General features: G+C 42.7%; 3 protein-coding genes across 5 annotated transcripts in view; 1 reads left to right on the top strand and 2 right to left on the bottom strand.

Annotated features, from left to right (window-relative positions):
- The window catches only part of LOC143117521 (capping protein, Arp2/3 and myosin-I linker protein 3-like), a 36,597-nt gene extending 33,091 nt beyond the window's left edge, over nt 1-3,506 (bottom strand). Inside the window, exons 1-2 of the mRNA XM_076279266.1 lie at nt 3,387-3,506; nt 1,737-1,831 (exon numbers count right to left, since the gene is read on the bottom strand). Coding sequence (XP_076135381.1) covers nt 1,737-1,831; nt 3,387-3,441 — 150 coding nt within the window. The 5' untranslated portion in view covers nt 3,442-3,506. The remainder of the gene's footprint in view (nt 1-1,736; nt 1,832-3,386) is intronic.
- Nucleotides 3,507-7,442: 3,936 nt separating this feature from the next.
- On the bottom strand, nt 7,443-22,490 carry paics (phosphoribosylaminoimidazole carboxylase, phosphoribosylaminoimidazole succinocarboxamide synthetase). Of its 3 annotated transcripts, XM_076278219.1 has the most exons (15): nt 22,153-22,490; nt 21,274-21,741; nt 21,091-21,159; nt 20,164-20,859; nt 17,631-17,708; nt 16,774-16,943; nt 15,443-15,482; nt 14,935-15,132; nt 13,895-14,073; nt 12,144-12,323; nt 11,420-11,533; nt 10,793-10,876; nt 9,266-9,446; nt 8,098-8,256; nt 7,443-7,778 (listed from the first exon to the last, which is right to left on the bottom strand). In XM_076278219.1, the coding sequence occupies exons 1-15, from the start codon at nt 22,214-22,216 to the stop codon at nt 7,612-7,614; spliced, it is 2,847 nt and encodes a 948-aa protein (XP_076134334.1). In that variant the 5' UTR covers nt 22,217-22,490; the 3' UTR covers nt 7,443-7,611. The 3 variants fall into 3 exon arrangements, with proteins under 3 accessions (XP_076134334.1, XP_076134336.1, XP_076134335.1); XM_076278221.1 differs by lacking the exons at nt 16,774-16,943; nt 17,631-17,708; nt 20,164-20,859; ... (1 more) ...; nt 21,274-21,741; nt 22,153-22,490 and adding an exon at nt 16,061-16,148; XM_076278220.1 differs by lacking the exons at nt 16,774-16,943; nt 17,631-17,708; nt 20,164-20,859; ... (1 more) ...; nt 21,274-21,741; nt 22,153-22,490 and adding an exon at nt 15,591-15,677.
- ppat (phosphoribosyl pyrophosphate amidotransferase) overlaps nt 16,170-23,990 on the top strand; it is a 12,539-nt gene continuing 4,718 nt past the window's right edge. The window contains exons 1-2 of the mRNA XM_076278222.1: nt 16,170-16,314; nt 23,357-23,423. Coding sequence (XP_076134337.1) covers nt 16,187-16,314; nt 23,357-23,423 — 195 coding nt within the window. The 5' untranslated portion in view covers nt 16,170-16,186. The remainder of the gene's footprint in view (nt 16,315-23,356; nt 23,424-23,990) is intronic.

The raw sequence follows: 23,990 nt of genomic DNA, 5'->3' as shown, positions 1-23,990 counted from the left end.
AGTAGAGGAAGTACACTCAGAGCTTTCATTCACTCATATCGCCCCGACCTCAAGTCAAAAAAATCGGATCGGAAAAATCAAGGTAAATCTGCGTGGGAGGGTGTTGGTTCAAAGGCAAGAGTTAAAAGTCTTAGCTTGTCAGCCCTTCTGTTTTTGAAAGCCAAGACAGTTATACTGTATGTAAATAATATCGCACTGTACTGATGTAAGAGGGCCTTAAAAATGAATGCCACCAAGACTAGAGATCTGCACAAAGTCTTTCTACTCGCAAAGAACAGAGACTGTCACCCAAAGCCAAGATATATCCCTCATAAATATATGCCTATGCAATGAATATGCGCGCGCATACACACACAGAGACACACACTCACAGAGACACACACACACAGAGACACACACACACACACACACACACACACACACACACACACACACACACACACACACACACACACACACACACACACACAAAAAAGCACAAACTAAAGCTTGATCAGGGGGCAAATGGGATCAGCAGTTGGTTCACATGGATGCAGAGAGCACTTTCAGTTATCCTCTAAAATATTCCTCAGTGTTCAATTTTCAGAGGCATCGAAGGCTGGAAGGCGAGTCCCTGCAGACAGCGTTTATCAAAGCCCCCCATATATCAAAGGGCCCATGCGCCAAAATGCTCCAACTTGCCACATGATGAATCATTAACCAGTTAGAGGGTTTGGGGAAGGGAGGGAAGGGGGGGGGGTCTACTAAGCTGGGGAGATGGTTGAGAGGAAGAGAGGAGGGTGGGGTGGGGGGGTTGATGACTGCTGTGCTCTGTGCTCAAGATGAACTCCTCAAAGGGAGCCATCGAGGCTTAGAAAACTTCCTGCATCAAGATTCCTCACCTCAAAGTCAAAAATAATTACTGTTGGATTGGGATCAACCCTTGGTAGCAGAACGGAGCACAGTTACCACCTATCTGCATCGGAATGAAGGGATCTGTGTGTGTGTATGTGTGAGAGAGTGAGTGTGTGTGCGTGTTTGTGTTTGCTCAAACACATGGGCATATGGTCCGCTCTGTGTGTGCCGCGGGCCGCACGTCGCAGTTGAGCCTGCGCCACAGCTCCCCCTGGGGGCCCGGGGTGGACCCAGGCGGTGCTGGTGCCGGTCCATGTTTAGAGCGGCAGGGCTGGCCCAGATAAGCATGGCGTGATCTGGCAGAGCCAAGGATAGGAAACGAGTTCCCCCCTTCTCTGCCCCACATTCGCTGATGAAAAGCGAGTGCAGAGTGAGAGAGGGACTCGGTCTCCCCTCTCCGACTCCAAAAATGTGGTGGTGATGGTGGTGGTGGTGGTGTGTGGGGGGGGGGGGGGTCATCAGAGAGAGGGAGGCAGGGAGAGAGGAAGGAGAGAGGGAGGGAGAGGGAGAGGAAAGGAGAGAGAGAAAGGAAAGGAGGGAGGGAGGGAGAGACTGGAAACGATCATAGCCTGAACAATTTCACACCAACTTACACAGTCCTCTATGCCCCACAGATAGATACAGTGGCTCAAATTGAAAATGGTGACAAAACGCTGTGTGTGTGTGTTCATGTGTATGTCCACATGTTGAGTCAATCAAGAGGCACCAAAAGAAAATCATAAACAAAATTAAACTGAAATAACACTGAACTGAGAGGCAGAGGCACATAGCAAAGAGCTAAGGACAGCCTGAACGGCAGTTCAGTATCGATACCGCTGGAAGTAATGCTTACGTGCACCTACCAATATCCTGTCCTCTGATTTGCCGTTTTTTGTTTCAAGTTTGATCCCACGAATGAACTTGATTGAAGACTTGTCGATGAGCTTCCTGATGCTTTCTACAAGTGAGAAGGAACAGGGAAAAATGTTAACCAAAATATGCATATTCAGGTGAACATTGTCATCGGTTGATGAGTTCCGAAATAGTCGATTTAACCTGATGTCCATCATCATTAGAAACATAACCTTGACATTTATGGATTGGGCCTAGTAAAACATTCAGTCAAGCGCTCACATCAGCAGACTGCAATTTATAAGATTGGCACAAATGACATTTACACAAACAGTTAGTGAAACGCATGCGCAAATGCATGCACACACACGCACACACACACACGCACACACACACCATCATCATCATCATCATATTCAATTCCAAGTTAATAGATTTTTGCCAAGTCATGCAAATCTCAAAACACTCCTAGACATATGCTGATCTTTGAAATGTGAGCTCCTGACCCCTACAGTACAAACAGACCACAAAAGAAAAAGAAAGCCAGATGCAAAGAAAATGGCATGAAAGCGTTGTGGTTGAATGGATGAGTGGGTAACAAACTGAGTGTGCTCCTAGCACACTGCAAAGAGACATGTACCTGCACTTGCTGCTTGTAGAATATACACTCTTAAATGTAATAACACGAGGTAGCATGCATTATTTACCCACGATGAGAACTAGCAAGCTGCAGTACAGAGGAGGTATGAGGGGTGGCATATGTGCTTTTTGTAAGCTAGAGGAGGGATGGGGTTGACAGGTGCGTGAAATGAAAAGCTGGGATTCCCTTCCTACTCTAATTACGGTATAGTAGCTAATAGATCTATCAGGGGTAATTAAGAGCCTCGGTCTCAGTGTGTGTGTGTGTGAGAGAGAGAGAGAGAGAGAGAGAGAGAGAGAGAGAGTGGTGTGTATGTGAGAGAGAGAGAGAGAGAGAGAGAGGCTAATCTTTGTGAGTGTGTGAGTTTTTAACGCGTAGTGATCTAATGTTTCCCGCGGCTGCATCAGCATGGCATGGCCCGGACGTCTGCCCAAAGAGCGGGGCGGGTGAGTGAGTGAGTGAGTGAAGGGGGCCGGGACCCAGCGCAAGCATTTAACAAAACCAGCAGGCTGCGAGTATTCCTGACACCAAAAATGATTGCATATTGAGTACTTACATACACAGGCACAATAAAAGAAACTCGGTGCCAATGCTATATTCAATATGCCAGTGCATACACAGCACTTTCTGCGTGCGTATTTTTAAGATGACAATGTGATATTTTCAGGGTAGCCTATGTGATTATTATTATTATTACCATAACGCAACGAATATGGCCTTAGGCTGGGGTTTAATGTGAGCCAACCCGCGGGGCAACATCGCCCAGAGAACAGTAGCTTTGCTCATTATCACATGCAGTTCCCAGAGCATAGAAACCTAAACCGTGAATAAGAAAATAATAATTTAGCACAAAGCTAAGGTTGCAACATAAGCATGCTGAATGACATTTAAAAACGTGCGTTGCGTCAGGTAGCCTAGGTCGCAGCTAGACACACAAACCGCATCGTTTGCTAAAGCCCATCGGTCCGTGGATGTGGACGGTGATGCTCTAACTGGTGTAGCCGTGGTCCCCGTCTCTTACCTGTGAGTTCCCTGGAAACGCTGACAAAACAGGAGGATGTCTCTTTGGAAGCCATGTCTCTCCCTCTCTCTGCCACCACCCCTGTCTCCCTCTCTCAGCGATGAACGGCACGGATTTCTCCTCTCCCATGCATTCCACCAGTAGCCTACGTCTGACTGCACTATCACTCCCAAAGCGAGAGAGAGAAAGGGAGAGAGTAGAGGTGGGTGGGTGGGGGTCGAAGGGGGTGGGACGAGAGATGGAGATAATCCTATGAAAACGATAAAAGGCAAAACCATGTATGTGACACGAAGTTTAAAAATAGGCAGTTGTTTGTTTAATCCAATCTAGGGTGTTCACAGGCACACAGAGGAGAGCATTATTGTATCACAAACTCCAGCTAAGAAAACACCCTAAATAAAACCCTCTGTGATTTGTAACCAAATCATAGCCAAATTAGGATCACCATTTGAAAGACGCACTCTAGTATTTTGCAAAACATTTCATCTTTGGGCAGCAATAAGGAGAGAGCAGACCAATGAGAGGAACAGACATTGCAATTACCCTTGATGGTTTTAGGAGTAAAGGTCATGCCGCCTCATTTGGTAAAAGTCAATGTCATTCACGATATCCAGGTAGAGAACATGGCATTTCCTGTGCCAAGATTAAACATGATTGATGATGAGACTTTCCTATTTAGGACATATACCTCACCACTTTATGGATTAAAAGTGCCATGTTGTCTCTAAACTCGTGTATCAATTTTCTCAACAGGCAATTGAAATTATATTATTCTTCACATCCAAACATCAGACCTCTTGTGTTATGCTGTCATCCTTTTTTGCAGTTTGCTTGAATCATGATGGAAAATTTGTTTGAAAGTTCTATTGAATCAAGATGGAAAATCTTAGGCTACACTGACAGATTCTTTGTTTATAAACTTATTTGATAAAAAAACAAAATCACACTGAGGCTTAGAAAAAATAATGCTGTAACATATGTCTTGACCATGGGTAAAGGAACAACAGGAGACCATTAATAACAGACATTAATGAAAGCCATATAGTAGCCTACATAGTATTGTCTGTGCGGCACTCAAAGCTAAATCAGTCTGACATTAGCAATAAAAGATCTGACATATAGTTCTCCAAAATGTGCAATCTTGTGAAGTGATCAGTGTAATTTCACTTACTAACCACATGAGAGCAGTAGAAATATTCACATCTAAGGGTTCAAAGGGATCTAATTTGTCTGTAGGACAGCGATTTTTGGTTAAGTGCTCTGTGTCCCCTGACAGTCTGAAAGATATGAAATGTCTTTTTAATTAGTAGAGCCGAGATTTAAAAACCCAGACTGAGGTGGAAAACACTGAAATGTGACCTTAGAGGCTTGTGTTATCTGAAAATCCCATTTCTTCAAGGCTCAGGATAGTCTGTTCAACCATTTGGATGACTATATGTCCTGCGTTGATTAAAACGCTTGATTAAAACACTTCTTTTTTTTTAATTATACAAACTTATTGACCCATCCATGTTGACTGGTTGAGGTATGGTATGTAGGCTACCAAAACTTGTTAGATGGAAGTATTATTATTGCCCCAAAGAGCCACAAGATTATTTCCCCCTTGTTTCTTTGGTGTGGCCATTAGGTTAAAGGTTAAATTTAACACTACCTTTGTCTCACAGCTATTGAATTTTTGTAGCACACGACTTGCACCTTCCCCTACTAATTAGCCACAAATGAGGTCATACTAAATAGTCAGAGGACGGTATCATCCCAGAAGAAATCGCCTGCATATTGATTATCGATATCTACACTCAGGCATAAATACCTGCAAGCCATGGGGAACTGATTATCCAACAACTGTTTGATAAACTGATTATTTATAGCTAATTATAAAGTAAGGGCTTTGTTTTCTCATTTCAATTCAGTGTTCTTTATATCGACCTCTGGAATAACAATGGCAAGTGTAGTGGTCTCCAGACCAGTGGTGGACGAAGTACACAAATCCTGTACTTGAGTGAAAGTAGAGATACACATGGTCAAATGTTACTCCAGTAAAAGTCCTCCTTTTACATTTCCACTTGAGTGGAAGTACAAAAGTACTTGCCTTCAAATGTACTTAAGTATCGAAAGTAAAAGTCTTGAAATGTGTTATGACTAATACAGTTGCATTTACTATTGTTGAAATGATTTGGCACAGACATAGGCATTCATTAAGCCTTTCTCCTCCATTCAAGGACAAAATCAGCTAATAATTGTTGTATGTAGAAAGAACTAAAAACAAACTAATGTGATATCTTATCTTAGATATTTCAAAGTAACCACATTTTTCTTTGTTGAATGCTTTACACTTTCAGACCAAATCAAGATGTTCCCTTTTGTGTTTGATAGTGTCAGATTGTCTATCATTGTCTATCATTTGCTCGATGGCATCAAGAGGCTAGTTATGATAACATCAATATTGTGAAAAGGGGTCAACAAGGTACAGTAAATAGTGGATAATAACATAGGTTATGCAACACCATTATTTAAAGCCTAGCTCGCTTCATAGAAAATATACATGTATTTGGACAGTCTTTTTTCCAAAAGGAACTTCAGCTGTACTTCTGCTGTCACAAAATGTAGTGGAGTAAAAAGTAAGATATTTGGCCTTGAAATGTACTGGAGTAAAAGTAAAAAGTTTAACAAAATTGAAATACTGAAGTAAAGTACAGATACATGAAAAAGCGACTTAAGTACAGTAATTGAGTAAATGTACTCAAGTAATGTCCACCACTGCTCCAGACACACTTACCTCCAAACCCCAAAACAAATATTGTTTAGCAGACAGCGTCAGCATACGCCACGGCTGCTGCCCCGAGACAAAATCACTCTGTGAGCGCAGACTAGCACATGGCAGTGTTTTGACTTCAGATTCACTAAACCCTGAGGTTGTGAAATTGCTCAGTTTATAGAAAAAACTGAAGATACCAATGGAATGGTTATATTGAATATAGCACCACTGCTTAGTATAATTTCAGGCTTTGGTTGGAAGTCATTCTGTCAGTGCATCACAGATTCAAATCTATATTTTGATAACCCTTGCACAAATTAATCACTGAGTGTACTTCATTGTATACATCAAGTAAGTAAATGTGATGCTTCCACATTGATGACACCTGATTAATCTCCTAAATGATGAACCATCTAAATTCTAGAATTAAATCTTATACCCATGTAGGCCTACTGTTTTCTCACTTACCACCTGTTTTGAGCTGCCACATTTGAAATTAAGACCTTGACAAAAAGGTTTTATTTTTATGTGTAGGTGGTATGGCCCAGCTTCTGAGATATACATTTCCCTTGAAGCCACCACCATCTTTTTTCCAGCCCTTTCAGATGGATAAGTAACCTTGTTCTACCAATAGCAAAACTAATCCAGCTTCAATATGAGTGAGGTGAGACAAGGCCCTTTGACGTAAGTTGTGTGCTTCATTGTGGTTAAGATCCATTACCAATGCTACCATTTCAGAAAGGTGAATGTGGCTTTGATGAGTCACAGGTATTGAATAAAATAAGCTTGGTCTGTTAACTGAACAGAGATAAGCCCTCTCGCTCTGTTCCGTAGATGCGCAAGGATCCAACATCTTAATTCAGATGTAGAATCTTCTGGGCTTTGATCAGACCCCATTCTTTCATCTCCCCATACCTTCACTGAATGAGGGAGATCAACTTGATAAAAAACATTTTTCTTGCCGTTCCCATCTGTGTCTGGTGTGTGGATGAGACACAGTGAGATAGGTACATGCAAGGCCTCCTGCCCACTCTCTTTGATCAGCCAGAGAGAGAGATCACTGAAGTCAGATGCGAATGGGGTTTCTTACCTCTGCTTTCCTGTTTAAACAGTGTGAACTCCACTGGCATGTGTATAAACACACCTTTACTTTACTCTCAACATCTGTTTCTCTAAACTGAAAAAGTAAACATTGAAAAATACACGACAATAAGCAGTTCCTACTACACAGTAGTAATGTGTGATTATTGGGAGACCCCTTAATGACCAAGTAAAGCCAATCATACATGCACATCATGGAATAGTTTTAGTGTTTTATTCACAGGAATGTATAGTGTTAGCAATGCACAGCTTAGACCGTCTCCACTAGGAAGAGTTACCAATGATACACAATAAGGATCATGGGGACTGGAATGGAAATAGGAATGTAAAAAAAAAAAAAACAATTCCAAACCCAACAACTCTGAATCTTTAAAGGCTGCAGGCCTGGAGCTTCTTGTCGGCCTGCTTCAGGGAGATCCAAGTGTTCAGCATAGAGGCACGCAGCTTGCACCACACCATGTGGTTGGTCAGACCGAAGATCTGAGCGGCAAACTGGGCCGCGGCCTCTGGCGAGAGGATGGTGGAGCAACCCAGCCCTAAAGAACAATCAGAGTAGTAAATATGGTGAAACAAAACCACCGATAGATACAAGCATACATGCATACATACATACACTACTTAGGTGCACCTTCTCCCCTAATGGAGAAACAAAACCACAGATATATAGATAAGTACATACATGCCCTCCCATCCCCCAACCACACACGGCAAAGTTCTCTCTTTGTATGTGGGATGATGTCAATTCCACAACATCAAACTCTAATTCAGTTAGGTGCACCTATCCCACTTAACCAAGCAACCATCACATTCACAGATCTGCCCCCATCCCCCAGTACCCTGCTGAGGCTTACTCACCACTTGGCATGCGGAGGGACGACCACACGTCCTGAGCCCCCCAGTCTGGAGTGATGGGTGGGCAATTGATGACTGGGTAGGCCGTGTTGCCCGACATTACCGGGCCCAGGCCGTTGCTTCTGCCCGCCACCGCCACAAACACAGTTGGCATGCCGTCCCCTGGGAGAGAGATAATCAGATGCTTTTGTCGCTTGGGCAGTTTCCCGGACAAGGATTACCACAGGGGCTGGTCTCCCCGCCTTTGAGTGCCACTGTTCAGTTCATAGACTGTATATATAGAACAGTCTATGGTTCAGTTTAATCCACACATGGGAAGTAAATGAACAGTGGACAGTGCCACTGTTAATTTATTCTACCTATGGGAAATTGTCTATAGCGTTTAAATGACTGATAAGGCCTTGCGGTGCTCCGAACTAATTGTCCCTAGAGCGTCGTTTTCTAGCAAGCTAGACTGTTTAAAAAAACAGGTGCTAAATGCCAAGCAAACAGAAAAAGGCTAAAAGCAATTTTCAAATCCCATAAGATTTTGTGCCTGATCAATTTGAATATTTTGCTTTGTCTAAGGCCACAGGGATCCTGAGAGCTATTTGCCTTGTATATTCAATCTCGGGAGATAACGGGACCTAGCCATTTTTTTTTAAGAGAGAAAACAGATGCAACCTTGAAATACATCAAAGTCATCTAAAGTAGGCCAGCACACTCAAACAATGAAGTCTACTGAAGACAGTTTGCAACAAAATAACAAACAAGCAATGGTGATGCATGGACTACCCCTCTGAAGGGCAATAAGCCAGTAAACTACAGACGCTCAAACTCAGAGTGTGAATGCTTCTTCAGTTTTAAGGTTGTTTTTTGGCATTTTAATAAGGTCTTATACTTGGATATTATGAAATAGGACCCAATAAATTACATAAAAAGCATTAAATCTATCCATTTAGCCAAATTCACCTTTTTAAGCTAAACAAAGTAACGTTGAGTAAAGAAATCTGGTGTCTCTGGCTTGAAAGGCAACGTAGTTTCCCAAGAGACGTTCCAGAAAAGTATTCTGAAAGCATCTCTCTTTTCACATTAATGGCCGAATGAGCCAATCACTATTAACCCAAATGAGCTCGTAACTAACCCTGATGATGCAGGAATGCATTTGCACTGGCAGTCTGGGGTGCCTTACCTTCATACTCAGCCTTGATGCGGAGGGTCTCATCTGGGCCTTTGTGTGCAGACGTGACCCGGAGGATGCAGGGGATTCCGTAGGAGCCACAGGCCTTGCGGATCTTCTCACAGTGGGCCATGTCTGAGGTCGAGCCCATCAGCACCACCACCCGGCCTGAAGCCTGGGGCTCCAGCAGAAGCTAGACACACACACACACACAAATTAAGTATTCTACAACCATTAGGTCTGGCTAAACTATTTATTAATTTTTGACTGGATGCAAGGCCATCTTTAAAATTGCTTAATTGTCAGTGGAACTGTTGCATAAAAAGCAATATGGCACTTGTGATTGTGGCATTTGTAAAGGATATACTCATAGCTGTGGTTACATGCAGCACTGCCGTGAGTATATCCTTTACCAACCCCACTCGAGCCATATTGCTTAATTATACAGCATCCCATTTGCACATCTGTATATCTGAACATTAACTGTGAGAGAAAGTGGAATAGAACATTATGCACAATATTCCAATATGTGGTTTAATGTTCTGCATTTCTCATTAGTGGGTCACTTTGATACTAAAAGTATGATTCTATGTAATGACTGTATGATATCTGTACTGTCCCTGTATTTAGAGATAAGCGGGAATATTATGTCTTTGCAGTGTTTCACTGTTCTACATGGCTGCGTCAGTAGCTATCTGCTCCAGATTGCCAGGTTGCCACTAATCAGAGTCTGATTCAGTGTAGTCCACGTGAGATGGGATGACCAACGCCATCTCCCGTCAGCCTGGAAGGATACTTAAACCCTAACTATTTCCTTGTCTAGTTAGAGCAGCTGATGGATCTTTAGGTGAAGTCATGCTGTCTCTCCCTTGATGCGAATCATTGTAAATAAACTCTGTTCCTGATTTTTCATACTATTGGTCTGACTGGGTCTCTATTAAATCTATGGTATCAAAATTACCATCAACTGGATTTAGACAGGTGGGGATAATGATAAGTTGGCTACATAAAAGACTTAATCATAACCACCTATACAGATAAACAGAGCACCCTCGGATGAGTACAAGTTAGACTATGCACTGTGTTAAAGCCAGGACTTTGTCCAGTGGTTACATCTTTGAAGGGTAAATAGGATCTTACAAATGACCACACATAATGTGATAAAGAGCAATAGAAAAACATCTTGTGTAATACAATGTCACCAACAGATGGCGCCAAACCAAAACTTACAAAGACATACAAACTTGTATTTCTCAAAAATGTGCCACATGTTCAAATAGACATGGTGCAATCATAGGTTGTGGAGTTCACCAATGGAATTTATAGATCTCCTATTTCAAAAGATCTTGAGGTTTAGGGCTGGCCATTTAGGGTCACTGTTCAGGGATATCTGGGGTCAGAAGATCAGAAACTGGGGCAGGGGCAGTCTACAGAAGATAGCCTTTGTCAGACAAGGTCATGTGAGTCTATGTACTGATTAGAGTGGTGATGATAAAACTCTGAGATAGCAGAGAGACGTCACATGGATTCAGTACCTACCTGCACTCGCTCAGCGACCCACTCAAAGTTCCTCTTCACCATCTGCATGGCCTCAGGAGTCACCTCCTTTAGGTCACGGTAAACCTGGCAGACACATCACACACACATTACACTTCCAGATCAGTGAACCAGAGCATAGTCATAAACGCTACAGGACAAACACAGCCACAATGGAAATAATGGAAATGTGTTTAACCTTTTGACCGATAATGTACAAAGATATTTTATTTATTCTTTTTTTTTTAAAAGAACCATTCTTTGTACAATAACGTCAATAAAGAATTTCAATCAAACACAAATTTGAAGCAGGGTTGGGTTGCTATGCCCAGTTTAGTTTTAACTATTGAAAATGTATAATGATATTACAAAGTTGGTATTATGTTGATAAATATGACTTCATACAGACGGCTGATGCCTGATGCCTGACGCCTGACGTAATAAGGCATTCAAATTATAGCAAGGATCTCTAACTCTCTGTACATTCAATCCTTCAAAACGACAACAACAGCGCCCATATCCAATCTATTAAAGTCCTTTCAAGGACAAAATGGGGAGGAAATAATTTTGCCGCAACATGGTTTAAACATAATTTAAGAGTCAACGCTCCTGCTGCTTGCAGACACGTACCTGTTTGTCCTTCTGCTGGCTGCGGTCCCCAGCTGGCCACAGTCTCCAGGAGTCGTTGTCGATCACATCAGCCAGCACAATCTCCTTGGTGGTCACATTCACGCCAAACTCAATCTGCAAGCAAGCAGACAGCAGGATTCAAAAATAATCAGTATCTATGTCATTAGTAGGAGACCAAAGAGTTTAGATGCAGAACAGTCTTGACAGCATGGCCTTAAATATCAAAACTAAAAAAGTCCATGCTCATCAACATACACTTTTTATAATAAAGAATTGTAGGTTAAGTAAGTATAAGTATATATACTCTTTTGATCCCGTGAGGGAAATTTGGTCTCTGCATTTATCCCAATCCGTGAATTAGTGAAACACACTCAGCACACAGTGAACACACAGTGAGGTGAAGCACACACTAATCCCGGCGCAGTGAGCTGCCTGCAACAACAGCGGCGCATGTGGAGCAGTGAGGGGTTCGGTGCCTTGCTCAAGGGCACTTCAGCCGTGCCTACTGGTCGGGGTTCGAAACGTCAACCCTCCGGTTACAAGTCCGAAGCGCTAACCAGTAGGCCACGGCTGCCCCAACCAGTAGGCCACGGCTGCCCCCCCCCAAAAAAGAACTATCAAATAACCATGGGGTTTAGGCAAATAAACATATTATAAATGCCCAGAAAACAATCAATAAGCCACCACAGTCCAGAACCAACTGGCCCAATCAGGTGCAGTTTACCTTCATGTCCACCAGGGTGCAGTTCTGAGTGGCCCAGGCCCTCTCCAGGACCTCAAAGATGGCCACCGTGCTACGGTTCATGATGTCCACCTCGCAGCGGCCAATGGCCAGGCCGGCCAAGTCGAAGTTGGCCGCCAACACCTGTTCCTCTGACCACTGCGGGTCATTGTTGGCGTCATCCTGAGGGGGTGTTTGTAGTAAGTTAGCGGAGTGGTTTGGTAAATTCAGCTACAGTGAGTAGGGTTGGGCGATGTCGCCTAAATTGGCATTTGACGATGTGTACAGTAAAACATCGTGATGGACGATGATATCGTTGGGGGGGGGGGGGGGGGGGGGGGGGTAGTGTGGTAAACACTAATTAATTAGCCTATAGCCTATGTCTGTACAGAAATACATTTATAATGTTCTCCATAAAAAAATAAAAAATATATTATATAGGCTATACGGCCTGATGAAAGTGGACAGCTAAGAGAGACATACTGACCAGGCTACCGAAGTTGTGTGGAAGATCTGCTCCAAGAAAATTGTTGTGAAAGACGGATAGACAATCAATCTGAACACTTGCGTGTGCACCGACCAGCGGAATATTACACATTGCCAGCCTTTGCTGGGCCCAGCAAAAAAGCTACTTAAGACTACTATCGTGGTCACTCATTTAAAATCTTGGTACTATGCAGCATCCCACGTTATCAGGCTACCGTCTATGCTGACTATGAGGGCGGCGGGAAGTGAAAGTAAAGGGCTGCGATCGCGCAGTCCAGGCTATATATAGGAGGGCAAAGTAAAAACACTTTTACAAATAACGAATCCCGATTACCACTCCGCTGCTGTCTGGGACTTTTGCTAAATGCATGAAATACAAGCCATACAGTGAAAGACGAATAGGCTACCTTCTGATCCTATAATTAACTAAAGAAATGGTTTATTTTAACACAGAGGAGAAGGACGCATTTGGCGCTCGCTGTAGCCTTGCAAAAATATTTGAGCGCTAGAATGTCCTAGTCGTAGCCTAACAATAATAAATCTATATTTTCTGCTAAAACATTAGGCTACCTATTAAGTCCAATGTAGGCTATAGGCTTGCGAGACATGTAGGCTACAAAAAGACAATTAGGCTACACATTCACGTCACAGTCAGGAATTATTTGAATAAGAGGGTAGACTAATACGTCTTTTATTTTACAAGATGGTAGACTAATACGTGATAACTGTTTGGTTGACAGCCTTTAAAGTAGGCTCAATTTCATTTTCAGGGAAAGTTTTTTTTTATGTTTTAGCCTGTTACAGCAGGAATTAGTGACTGGCATGTGGGGGCGTGGCATCACGATGGTTGCTTTCCATCGTGATGCCTGTCAATCATCACGATGGACGATGATATCGTCTATCGGCACAACCCTAACAGTGAGAATGCTCAGGATAGGATTAAGAAACAGCATATTCAGGATATGGCTGCTATGTTTGGTTTCAAGACTGAAGAAAGACTGTAGACTGGAGGAAGAGTAGACTGAAGATTCTGAAATACTTTCATGTCTTCTAGATTTACCACATCAGCTTTATTGGCAACTTTAAATATGACAAACTAAAATGGTCCAATTCATCACCTCCAACATCATTAGTATGCAAACTAGGCTACCAGTTTAAAAGGGAATGGGATTCATGTGCGCGTCAGCAACCTAATCCAATTACCTCAACATCAAATCATGCTTTTTCACATGGGTGTAGTAGACTTTGATCTCATAACACCCACTCACCTTAAAGAACATCTCCATCTTGAGAGGGGAGAACCGGTAACCCTCCTTCACCCCCGGATTCCTCTTGAGGAAGGAGCCGGTGGCAACCCTCCGGCATACCCATTCGATGGGGATCATTTCGCAGCGGGTGGCCACAAAAGCTGTCTCCGAGGTCTGTCGCACAAAGGCCGTCTTGATGCCTGTGGGTGGATGAAGGTCAAACGGCACAAAGGCAAGGTTGATTAGAAATGACAAATTAAACATGAACATTCAACTGGTTTGCCTTCCAAGTCTTAGTGTGAAGATCTGTTATCTGTGGACTGTGGATATTAAATGGGTCATTTGTGAAAAGACAAGGCAAAGACAATTTATAATTTGCTTATGAAAACATACAAGTGCGTGCGCACACACACACACACGTACAAAGGCCTCTCGATCGCACTGAAATATCTAGCACAATCAGCAATCTTGAATAAAATAGTAGCAAAGTGGTGAGTATTACAACATAACCTTTTTTATAACAAGGCTTCACAGACATGACTGCAGAGAATAAGAGGGGGAATCATTACTGATAACGTAACAGACAGAACCAAGAAGGTCAAGTCTGACCCAGTTACGGACTGGTTAATAATGTGTGGAAAAATGTAAGAGTGATAAAAAAAAAAGTGATAAAAAAGTGACAGTGTGTGTGTGTGTGTGTGCGTAAGAGAGAGAGAGACCAGCATCACGGTCAGCTTGATTAAAGAAGGTATGGCTGTGTCACAAGGCAGTCATTTCCAGAGTCCGGCATCATGAGATGCACGCTGGTCACACTTACATCGATTCACAAAAAAGAACTGCTGAGGCAAGTGGGAACCATCTTCAAATTAGTAACACTGTGGGCTTGCAAATCAAGTGTCAAACAATACAAGTTTGTTACTGTGTTTCAGACAGAGCATTGGGCTCATGACAGAACTGCTCACTGGTCAATGCAGAGAGAGAGAGAGAGAGAGAGAGTGTGTGTGCGTCTGAATCTGGGACTTTCAGTGAAATCTTTCAAACACCGTGGTAATCATCAATACCTGCTTCCTGTAGCAGCTTGAACACGCAGCTGGTCGTCTTATTGGCTATGGCAGCCTTCCCTTCCATCTGATCCTTCCTGACCGCATTTCCCGCCGTGATCTGGTCCTTCGACTGCACCAAGACATGACCAGGCTCATCCGGGAGCTCGAAAATCTGCTTGGTCTTTCCCTCGTTCAGTTTCTGGCCAAGTTTCAACTCTATTTGAAACAGGTTAAAAAAAAAGAGAGATTTAACAACATGGCCGCTTCAACTTAACACAACTCGATGTGCAAAATAATGATGAATAGTCCAGAACAGAATTTTCGCAGCCAGATAGAATCAGTGTAATGGTAAATTATAGCATAACCACAGTTTCAATTAATACAATGAAGAATAATTGCAACGGAGTGGAATACCCGTAGGAACACTTTTGCTGACAACAAGGTAGAAAAAGTTTGTGTACAAACAGAGGGGCGGATAGTTTAATGCAGCTGGAAAATCAAGTTTGATCGTAGGAAAAGTTCGTACCTGAGGTGGAGGACGCCATATCTGTTATATATCGATGTTCCTGCAAAATAACAATCGATTTTTTAATTTGCGAGTAAAAGCACATTTATGTTCTCTACCATTAACGTTACCATCTTCACAAACTGTCCAGCTAAGTTGACCAGCTTACCTGCCGACTTGATGGGGAAACGCGAGCAACCAAAGACAAGCTAGCAGCTATCAGAGTTGAAAGCGATATTCATATATCTTGAGTCGCTAATTACGAAACACTGTAGAGAGATTCATTCAAAACCAATGGGAACCATGCTGCCCCAACCACGTGGATAGTCCTCCCTTTTGCTAAAAAAAAAATGAGACTGTTCTATCTAGCCTGACGTTGTCATTCTATCAGTATCAGTATAAGTTTGTTTTACCCTTCTCTCCACTGTAAACCTGCAACCTTACATTTTCGTTACCCAATTCACCCGTGATTGATTTTCTGCCAAAGAAGTACGTATAGAGTAGCCTACGCATACAGAGTAAGTAGAGTTGTAGCATCAACAATCGATAGCTCTACTTTGCTCTAACTTTGGGCGAGGGTGGAATTAGAAATAGCAGCATTCCTGTGTCTTTTGTTTGTATGTATTTCATGCCACTTACTTGACGCCGGTAAAGTTTGAACCTTTTTTAATTTCAGGAAGAAGCACGTGCTTGTCGTTTTGAGCGTGGAGTTACCACGCAGTTACCTTAAAGGACCTTCGCGGGATCTATCGGCAGAAACTGGGCATGGAATTTGAGGAGTCAGGCATCGGAGAAGAATGCGGGGTGTTTGGATGTGTGGCAGCCGGAGAGTGGCCCACACAACTGGATGTTGCCCAGGTCTTAACACTAGGACTTGTTGCATTACAACACAGGTGCGACCAACTTTACTTGAACTTTCTTTGTCATCTGTGCTAAACTTGGTTAACGACTTTCTGATTGAAAATATACCTTGCATTTTGACGAAATTACTTGATTAAATAATCGATAACCTTTACAGTTGCCCAAATCAGTCGATAGCTTTTATCACTGACTCATTTTGTCATCTAGTCAGCACGTCCTGATTGGATACATTTGCATTTGGGAACACTTTCAAGGTTGGGATTATCTTGGGGGGGGGGGGGGGAGGGGAGACTTTATTTCAGCCCATTCTGCTCTGCAGAAATATCCCTTCCATTCCATATTGGCAACATTGATATAACTTTTTTGTTTAACCAAATTAAGCGCTATAATAGTTTTCTGGAAGCAGTTGATGAGACAGCTCAGTCAGTCGCTGCTGCCCTCTTTTTATGGTCTTAAGTCCCCACTGAATCGTCGGTAAGCATTTAACGCACCTGAGCTGGGGATGGTGTAGCCATTGAACAAACAGAGCTGATTTCAATGATTGGGATGTATTGATCCTGTTCCTCTTTGCATTGAAAGTCTACGTTTCCAGACCCAGACCAGTTGGTGCTGTCATTCTCGTCGTCCAAGTCTCGCTGGAGACGTTTGAGAGGCACATTGTCTAAGAAATACAATAAAAAAAAATACAATAATTAATATTTAAAACAATACAATTAAAAAATACTCTCAGGTTATAATGAACTACTCATCGATAATGAACAGTGTCTTTACATCACTATCCAAGGCTAATATCTAAGTCTAAATCTAAGCATATTAAAACAAATGATCTAGGGAGACAAAAATATCAATAGGCCATAGGCTGGGGCCTAGACTACTTCATGAGACCCACTGCTTTGCTACCAGATCTTCAAATTGAAGCTCTTAAGGAATAAATCATTTCGTGACAAACTCAGATTGCACATCTCACGGGGCTTGTTTCGTTTTGGCCCAGCTTTTTCTAACTTGGTCTAATTCTGTTATGTCATTTGCAGACAAAGTTCAATTTGAAATGTGTGCAGATGCAAGTTATTGTGCATTATAGGAAGAGAAGGTATTCCTATAACTCTACTGTATGTTAAAATTGTAGAAATATCTTAAAGGTTAAATATTTTGTCCCATGACCTGTCTTGACCTCTCTTGGTTTTTCTTCATCATTCTTTTCTCATCAGTAGATTGAATTAGGATTTTTATTCTCTCCCAGGTCATGAGACTCAATCACACCGTGGGTAGTTAGCCTACATGTTAAGCCATTCATGACTTAAATGAGGGACACCATCCCTGCAGTGTGGAGATCATTATGATGACCAACCTTCATCAGTAGCCTTCCTCTTCCTTGTCCGGTTCGGCACCGTGTGGTCTGTCTGTGACGACGTGGACTCCGCGATCTCTGCAGACACACATGCATACAGAAGCCAATTTTACGGTGTTGGACATGCCCATTTATTTCAGGCAAACATACTGTTAGACATTCACTGGGAGCTATAACATTTGACACAAAGACAGAGAGACCTGTTCACGCTTTGCAGCATGCTCTGCAATGTCGAACGTTAAACTGACTTGCTGACAAAGCTAGACATTGATTGTTGATCTGATTGACCTTCCACTTTGTGCTTTGAGTGCTTTGCTTTCAAATGGCTATGCATACTTTTGGTAGATTTGTGATATGTTAGCTTTACCTGGCAGAGTTTGCACAGAACCTCATTTGTTTTTCATTTCATTTGTTTTTTTGGACACAGATTTTTTTGGCCGTAGGCTGTTGCTTTGCATGTTTGTTCTGATTACACAGTGGAGGCATCCACTCTGACTGCGCCTGCTTTATCCACACCTGACCAGAGGGAATTAGCCCTGGTTTCCCTACACCTTCTCTTTTGTTTCACGGCAGCTGGCAAACAGCTTGGTGCATTACCGCCACCTTCTGGTGATGGCAACAAGCTATTAAAAGATACAGGCCTATATTAGAATTTTTAAAAATAAATGAATGAGACTAATTTTGATCTAGCTCACCCAGTTGCTTGTAGTTAAAAAAAAAACATTTTTGCCAGAGTGTGACCTACAGCAGTGAATCTCAACCTTTTTGCCCACAAGGCCTCCCTGTGTGAAATATTCCAGGTCTCCCCATAGGTAGATATGATAACCTGTCTGCTTGTCATCATTATAACTTCCAATGCAGTCAGACAAACTCATCCCATTAGACATAGAAACATAAAAAAAACAATTGCTGTCTCAGTGATCCTTAAATATCACAAGCAGAATGTTATTTCCATTTTACATGCTTCCATGACCCTTATCAGCCACACAGCGTCCCTCAGCATAATTTTCCAACATTCAGGGCAGTCCGATAGACTTTCACAAACCCTCGCACATTGAAAAATGACAATGAGACAGTACCCAGTACATTTAAAATAGATGACAAGGGGTGAATACCAATTTTTGCATCATTTTGCTTTTAAGATTTTGTTGTTATGTAATGTGTCTCATTCATCCGTACTTCCATATATAACGCTGATAGGTTCCACCATTCCCGTAAAACAAAAATATAAGGGCTGTCAATCGATTAAAAAAAATTATCTAATTAATTACATACTCTGTGATTAATTAATCTAAATTAATCACATATATATATTTTTTGCTGTGAAAGTATTTTAAATATTTAAATGAATCATTGAATAATCAGCATTAGTGACATTAAAGTCTTTTATTATTTTCACTGTTCAAATAATGGCCATAATAATCTATGATATGACCTAATATGCTGAGGAAATAAATTCAACAGTGCTTCGGGAAGAAGTTTTTTTTTCACATACAAGGCATTTCAGGGCACAGATATAACCTAGGGGACACAATGAAAATAAATTAACACTCCCCTCAATGTCAACACTTATTTCTTTGCATTGATGTGCGACTATAGAGTTGATGAACTCCGGTGATATGCAAATTCCTTGCTGCAGACATTGCAGAGGACTTTATTTTCAACACTATTTTTATCAACACCATCAGGCCATTTTTTAAAAGTAAATGTTCCAATCAATGATCCAGGCAGCACGTTTTCTTCTCTCTCCTTCATTTTACAGTCTAAATTTTACTGACTAGAACGGCTTGGGGTCAAAGGTCATACGGAATCGATTAATCTGCACTCATTTTTTTAATCAGTTATTTTTTCTCAAACTAACTGATTAATTTCGATTAATTATTTTGACAGCCCTAAAAAATATGAATGCCAAATATTTAAAGACTCATTCTTATCCAAATTTAAATAGAGATGAATTTAAGTGTATAAAAAGCTGTCCTTATAAATTTCAGTTGATAAATTACATTTGTTTGAAGTAACTCCTCTCAAGGCATGCCTTGAGGCTGCCTGTTGAGAATGACTGACCTTCAGTGAATTATGTTCCAGTTGCTTAGCTGGCTCAGCAGTTGTAGCAAAATGTTACCAAAGCCAAGGCCATGGATTTGATTTCCAGAGCGAGTAACTGATAATATTACTTATAATTGTAATTCTATGAACACAGTATGTGTATACCCACTAAGCTGTTTTACATCCAATTATTCAAATGTCTGTCCATTTATATGCACGATTACCATTGTATGCAAACTATACCATCTTATCACACACCATATTGTGCATACTATGGAATTTTGTCAGTAACATTACCTTGAACAGATGGGTTTGCTCATATGAGTTGGGTTCTGCTCAAGGTTTCTTTCTGTTCCTGATTTGTCCTTGTGTCCTTAGTGTTTGGGGACTACAACTCTGAGCCCAGTTATTGGCACTAGCTAAATAAAATGTAACTGAGATTTTTTGACTACATTTAGATGTAAATCGGTTATTTAAAAGCCATTACCTCTCATGGCCTTGTAGTTCAGGCCTTCATTACGCAGGATGGCACTTTCTTCAATGAAGGGAGTGTCCAGGGTGGCTTTCAGAAGCGTTCCATCTGACTTCCTTGAGATGACCTCCACTTCCTCCTGCAACTTTACCTCTACTGCATCGATGCTCTTGGAGCCTCTCAGGATGTTCTCGACCATCACCCGTGGCTCATACTGAACAGCAACAAAGTCCCTTGAGCTTTTAGGGTCCGGGCTGGCTGGGACCTGCTCCTCAAAGCCGGCAGCCAAGAAGGGCTTGTTAATCCTCACAACAGCGGTCGTATGAGTTGGCTCAAATGTGTCCATGTAGCCCATGTCCGAGCTGCCGGCAGATCTGGTCAAGATGGTGTCCAGCTGATCGTAGTACTTCATGATGCGCCGAGGGTCGCCTATGTCCGCCTTGCCCCTCTGCAGAGATCGGTAGAGGTACTTGAGGTTCTTGTACTTGGTGCGGCACTGCTTCCAGTCCCGCTCCACACCCTGCTGCAGGAGGCGGCGCGAGATCTGCACGAAGATGTTCTTGTTGCGCGTGGAGTTCTCCAGCTGCCGACGGATGCCCTCTTCTGACCAGATGCTTATCAACTTGTCCACCTCCTCCTCACTCCAGTTGCGACCTGAGTCGTGGACCGTGATCACGTTGAACTTGTCACTGCTGGCCATGCCTATAGTCCCTGAGGAAGAGGGAAGAGGGTGTTTCAGTGCTGAGAACACCTGAATGAACTCTGACCTTTCCCCTAAACGTGACCTCTTCCCCTCCAACATGCACACAGTGTCAGTGACAATGTATTTAAGCTTAATCTGTCTTTGCATATTCAAATGGAAGATTTATGGTGTACAGGACCATGCATGAAAGATGCAGCAAACATATGGAACTAGTTATCAGAGGGATCATTCTGACTTACCAGAGACTTGTGAAGGTGATGAAGGACTGGAGTTCATTGAGACTCGTCCCATATCCTCAGGAGCTTCATCTAAAAAAAAAAGGCAGTTTTTTTCCCTCTGTAAATGTCGTAACACCACACACACACACAAACACACACATCATATTGTTTACCTCTAGGTGAACCAGCAGATTTTTATCTTACCATCATCAATTTTGATGACCTGATCTCCACCAGGCACCCTCATTTGGGTGTTCAGGTTCCCGATCCGATCCTCCTCCTCTTCCTCTTCCTCACGATCCTCCTCCTCCCCCACGTCCAGCTCCTTGCCCCGCAGTATGGACTCCACCTCGCTGAAGAACTTCATGGCCCTAACCTGGCCGCTGGTGGCCGCTGCCATCCCGGCGGCCTGCGTGGTCTTGGCGATCTTGTACTCGTACTTGAGGTTCTTGTACTTGGTCCGGCACTGTTTCCAGTCGCGAACGACACCATACTGCTGCTGCAGCCTCCGCGCCATCTCCTGGAAGATGGACTTGTTGCGCAGCGTGCGCTGGAGCTGCTGCTGCACGTGCCGGTCGGCCCAGACCAAGAGCAGCGCCCGCACCTCCTCGTCCGACCAGTGGCGCCCACCCTCGGAGCCCGTGTACAACACGTGGGGGGTGCTCAAGCTGTCTGATAAAGACAAGAAAAGAGACTGTTAAAGAGGCAGCTAAATTTGATATCATATAAATTCTCTATGAGTTATATTGTAAAATTATTAATGAAATAAGATTAGAATATATTTTTTTATAAAAAAAAAATAATAATTAAATAATTTATCAAAAATAATTATCAATTTTATTATAATACTGTCATGTTAGACAGTTCAGTTAGGTAACTCTGGGTTAATTAACTATCACACAATATGTATACTAATGAATAATGATCAATATATTCATAATGAAAATTATGAATATTTGTCAGAAAAATGTGTTTTTTTTCTTTTCTTTCTAAAAGCATTGATTTAAACAAGAGTGATGTTACACTGTGTAATTAGATGATTACACAGTGGAATCACTGTTGCTTCCACCACTCCTGTGTTACCTTCCTGCAGAGTGACCACAGTGGAAGGGCCTCTCTGATTGGCCAAGCTGCTTTCCTCCACCATGTTGTATAGACCTCTGGTCAGTCGTGGTTCCCCTGTGGCCACAGAGCTGAAAACGGCTACTTGCCCTGACGCTGTCTGCTGGGTCCGGCGGGCCTGGACCCCCAGGGCCTTACACTGTGCCTGACACTCGATCCAGCTCCGCTGGACGCCCAGATCCCGCAGCCGGCTTGAGAGCCTTTCCCAGTCGGCCCTGCTGTTGTTGTTGTGGCCCTCGCCTGCGCTCCGCACTGCTGCCCCCCTGTCAGGCCACACAGAGAGCAGAGCCTTCACCTCCTCCTCCCTCCATGGTCCTCCTGTTCTCCTCTTCTCCTTCTCCTGGTCCTCTGCTCCTGCTCTCCTTTGTTTCTCTGCTTCTGCCTCCATGTTTGTTTTTGAGCTGCCCTAGAAAGCGGCTCTCTCTCTCGTTTGGTTTTTTTCCCCCTCCCCTTCTCAATCACCCTCCCCCTCTCTTTCTCTTTTCTCACTTCCCCCTTCCACCCCTCCCCCGCCAGCTCGGTTCCCAAGGCAACCAGGCAGTTTAGCCAGTCAGGAAGAGCGACGTGCGCGGAGCAAGCCTGATTACTGGCTTAAGCTGAGTGGTGCGGGGGAGGTGCTGGCACTAATGCGAGAAGCAGCTTGGCCAATGAGCTGCGAGCACCGCACAGGATTTTTCCAAATAAGGAGAGTGAAAGAGGCTCAGAGGATCCAGGCTGGGAGCAGAGTGCCGACAGCACACTCAACCTGCTCTGCGTGCGTGTGTGTGTGTGTGTGTGTCTCTCTCTCTCTCTCTCTCTCTCTCTCCCTTCCTCGCCCGCTCCCCTTCTCTCGCTCCATTGCTCTCTTGTTTCCCCAGTACTCTTCTTCTGCAGCCATGCTTCCCTCGCAAACCGGTTTCATCTGCCTGAAGGCATATGCCATTAGTGTGAATCATTCACAGTTGTATTTTGTGAGCGTCTTTACTCATTAACTGACTTTTGCATGTGTGAGCATGTTAATCAAATGAAATGACAAATATGTTCAATTGTCTGCTTAATAGTGTGACGCTCTCTGAAGTAGTCTGTAGTGACCATATAGCAAACATGGATTGCAAGCATTTGGAAATACATTAAATAATTTTAGGACTAAAAACATATTTTTTGTTTTTATTTTGTTGTTTTGAAGGGGACAAGAATGTGCTGGGATTGTCACAAGCAATGGAGGCTGTCCCCCCATATACACATCCTTGAAGGTACTGTTGTTGGTGGTAACATATTATTAGTATATTAATGCAAAGTGAAATGTTTATGGAACACCATGTATTATATGCACTCTTCATTTTCACCTTTACATACAGACACACCACACACACACACACACACACACACACACACACACACACACATTCCTTTAATCCTTACCTGTTTTTATAAGAGAAGCAGATGAAAAATCTTTCTCAGTTCTCTTCTGAATCTGACTGCTGACTGTATAGACATGCATGGATATTTTACATTCCTATGTCTGTTCTGTTGCCAGTATGATTTGTATTACTATATCTATTATTCCTTTGTCTTTCAAAGCGACACTATGCAACTTTGGCATAGTGATGCTTTTTTTGCACTTTTTGAGATATGACTTTTATCAGGCAACTAGTTTTGGTATAATCTTCAAATTAATTTTGTATATGGCCATGGGAAGGGCAGGCAAACACATGCATCACTCCCATCATCCATCACAGATGTGCACTTTGCTGTTCTGTGTTCTGGGCTGGAGCACACCGCACCACTTTCTATGCAGTGTGCCCTGGAAATAAATATTT

Source organism: Alosa pseudoharengus, unplaced genomic scaffold (genome assembly GCF_046254945.1).
Source record: "Alosa pseudoharengus isolate Yale_2024_CS ecotype anadromous, Long Island Sound unplaced genomic scaffold, YU_APseudo_1.1 YU_APseudo_1.1_scf_11, whole genome shotgun sequence".
Lineage (NCBI taxonomy): Eukaryota > Metazoa > Chordata > Actinopteri > Clupeiformes > Clupeidae > Alosa > Alosa pseudoharengus.
The sequence above is the reverse complement of the archived record's forward strand: the minus strand, read 5'-3'. Positions and strand labels throughout refer to the sequence as shown.

What these genes read in the sequence shown, in the direction of transcription:
- paics (XM_076278219.1), bottom strand. Translation starts at nt 22,216, where the DNA reads ATGGTGGAGGAAAGCAGCTTGGCCAATCAGAGAGGCCCTTCCACTGTG. An exon ending in AGATGGAGATGTTCTTTAAG is followed by an intron (nt 12,324 to 13,894) that starts GTGAGTGGGTGT and finishes ACACCCCCTCAG; the next exon opens with GATGACGCCAACAATGACCC. An exon ending in GCCAGCAGAAGGACAAACAG is followed by an intron (nt 10,877 to 11,419) that starts GTACGTGTCTGC and finishes TGTGTCTGCCAG; the next exon opens with GTTTACCGTGACCTAAAGGA.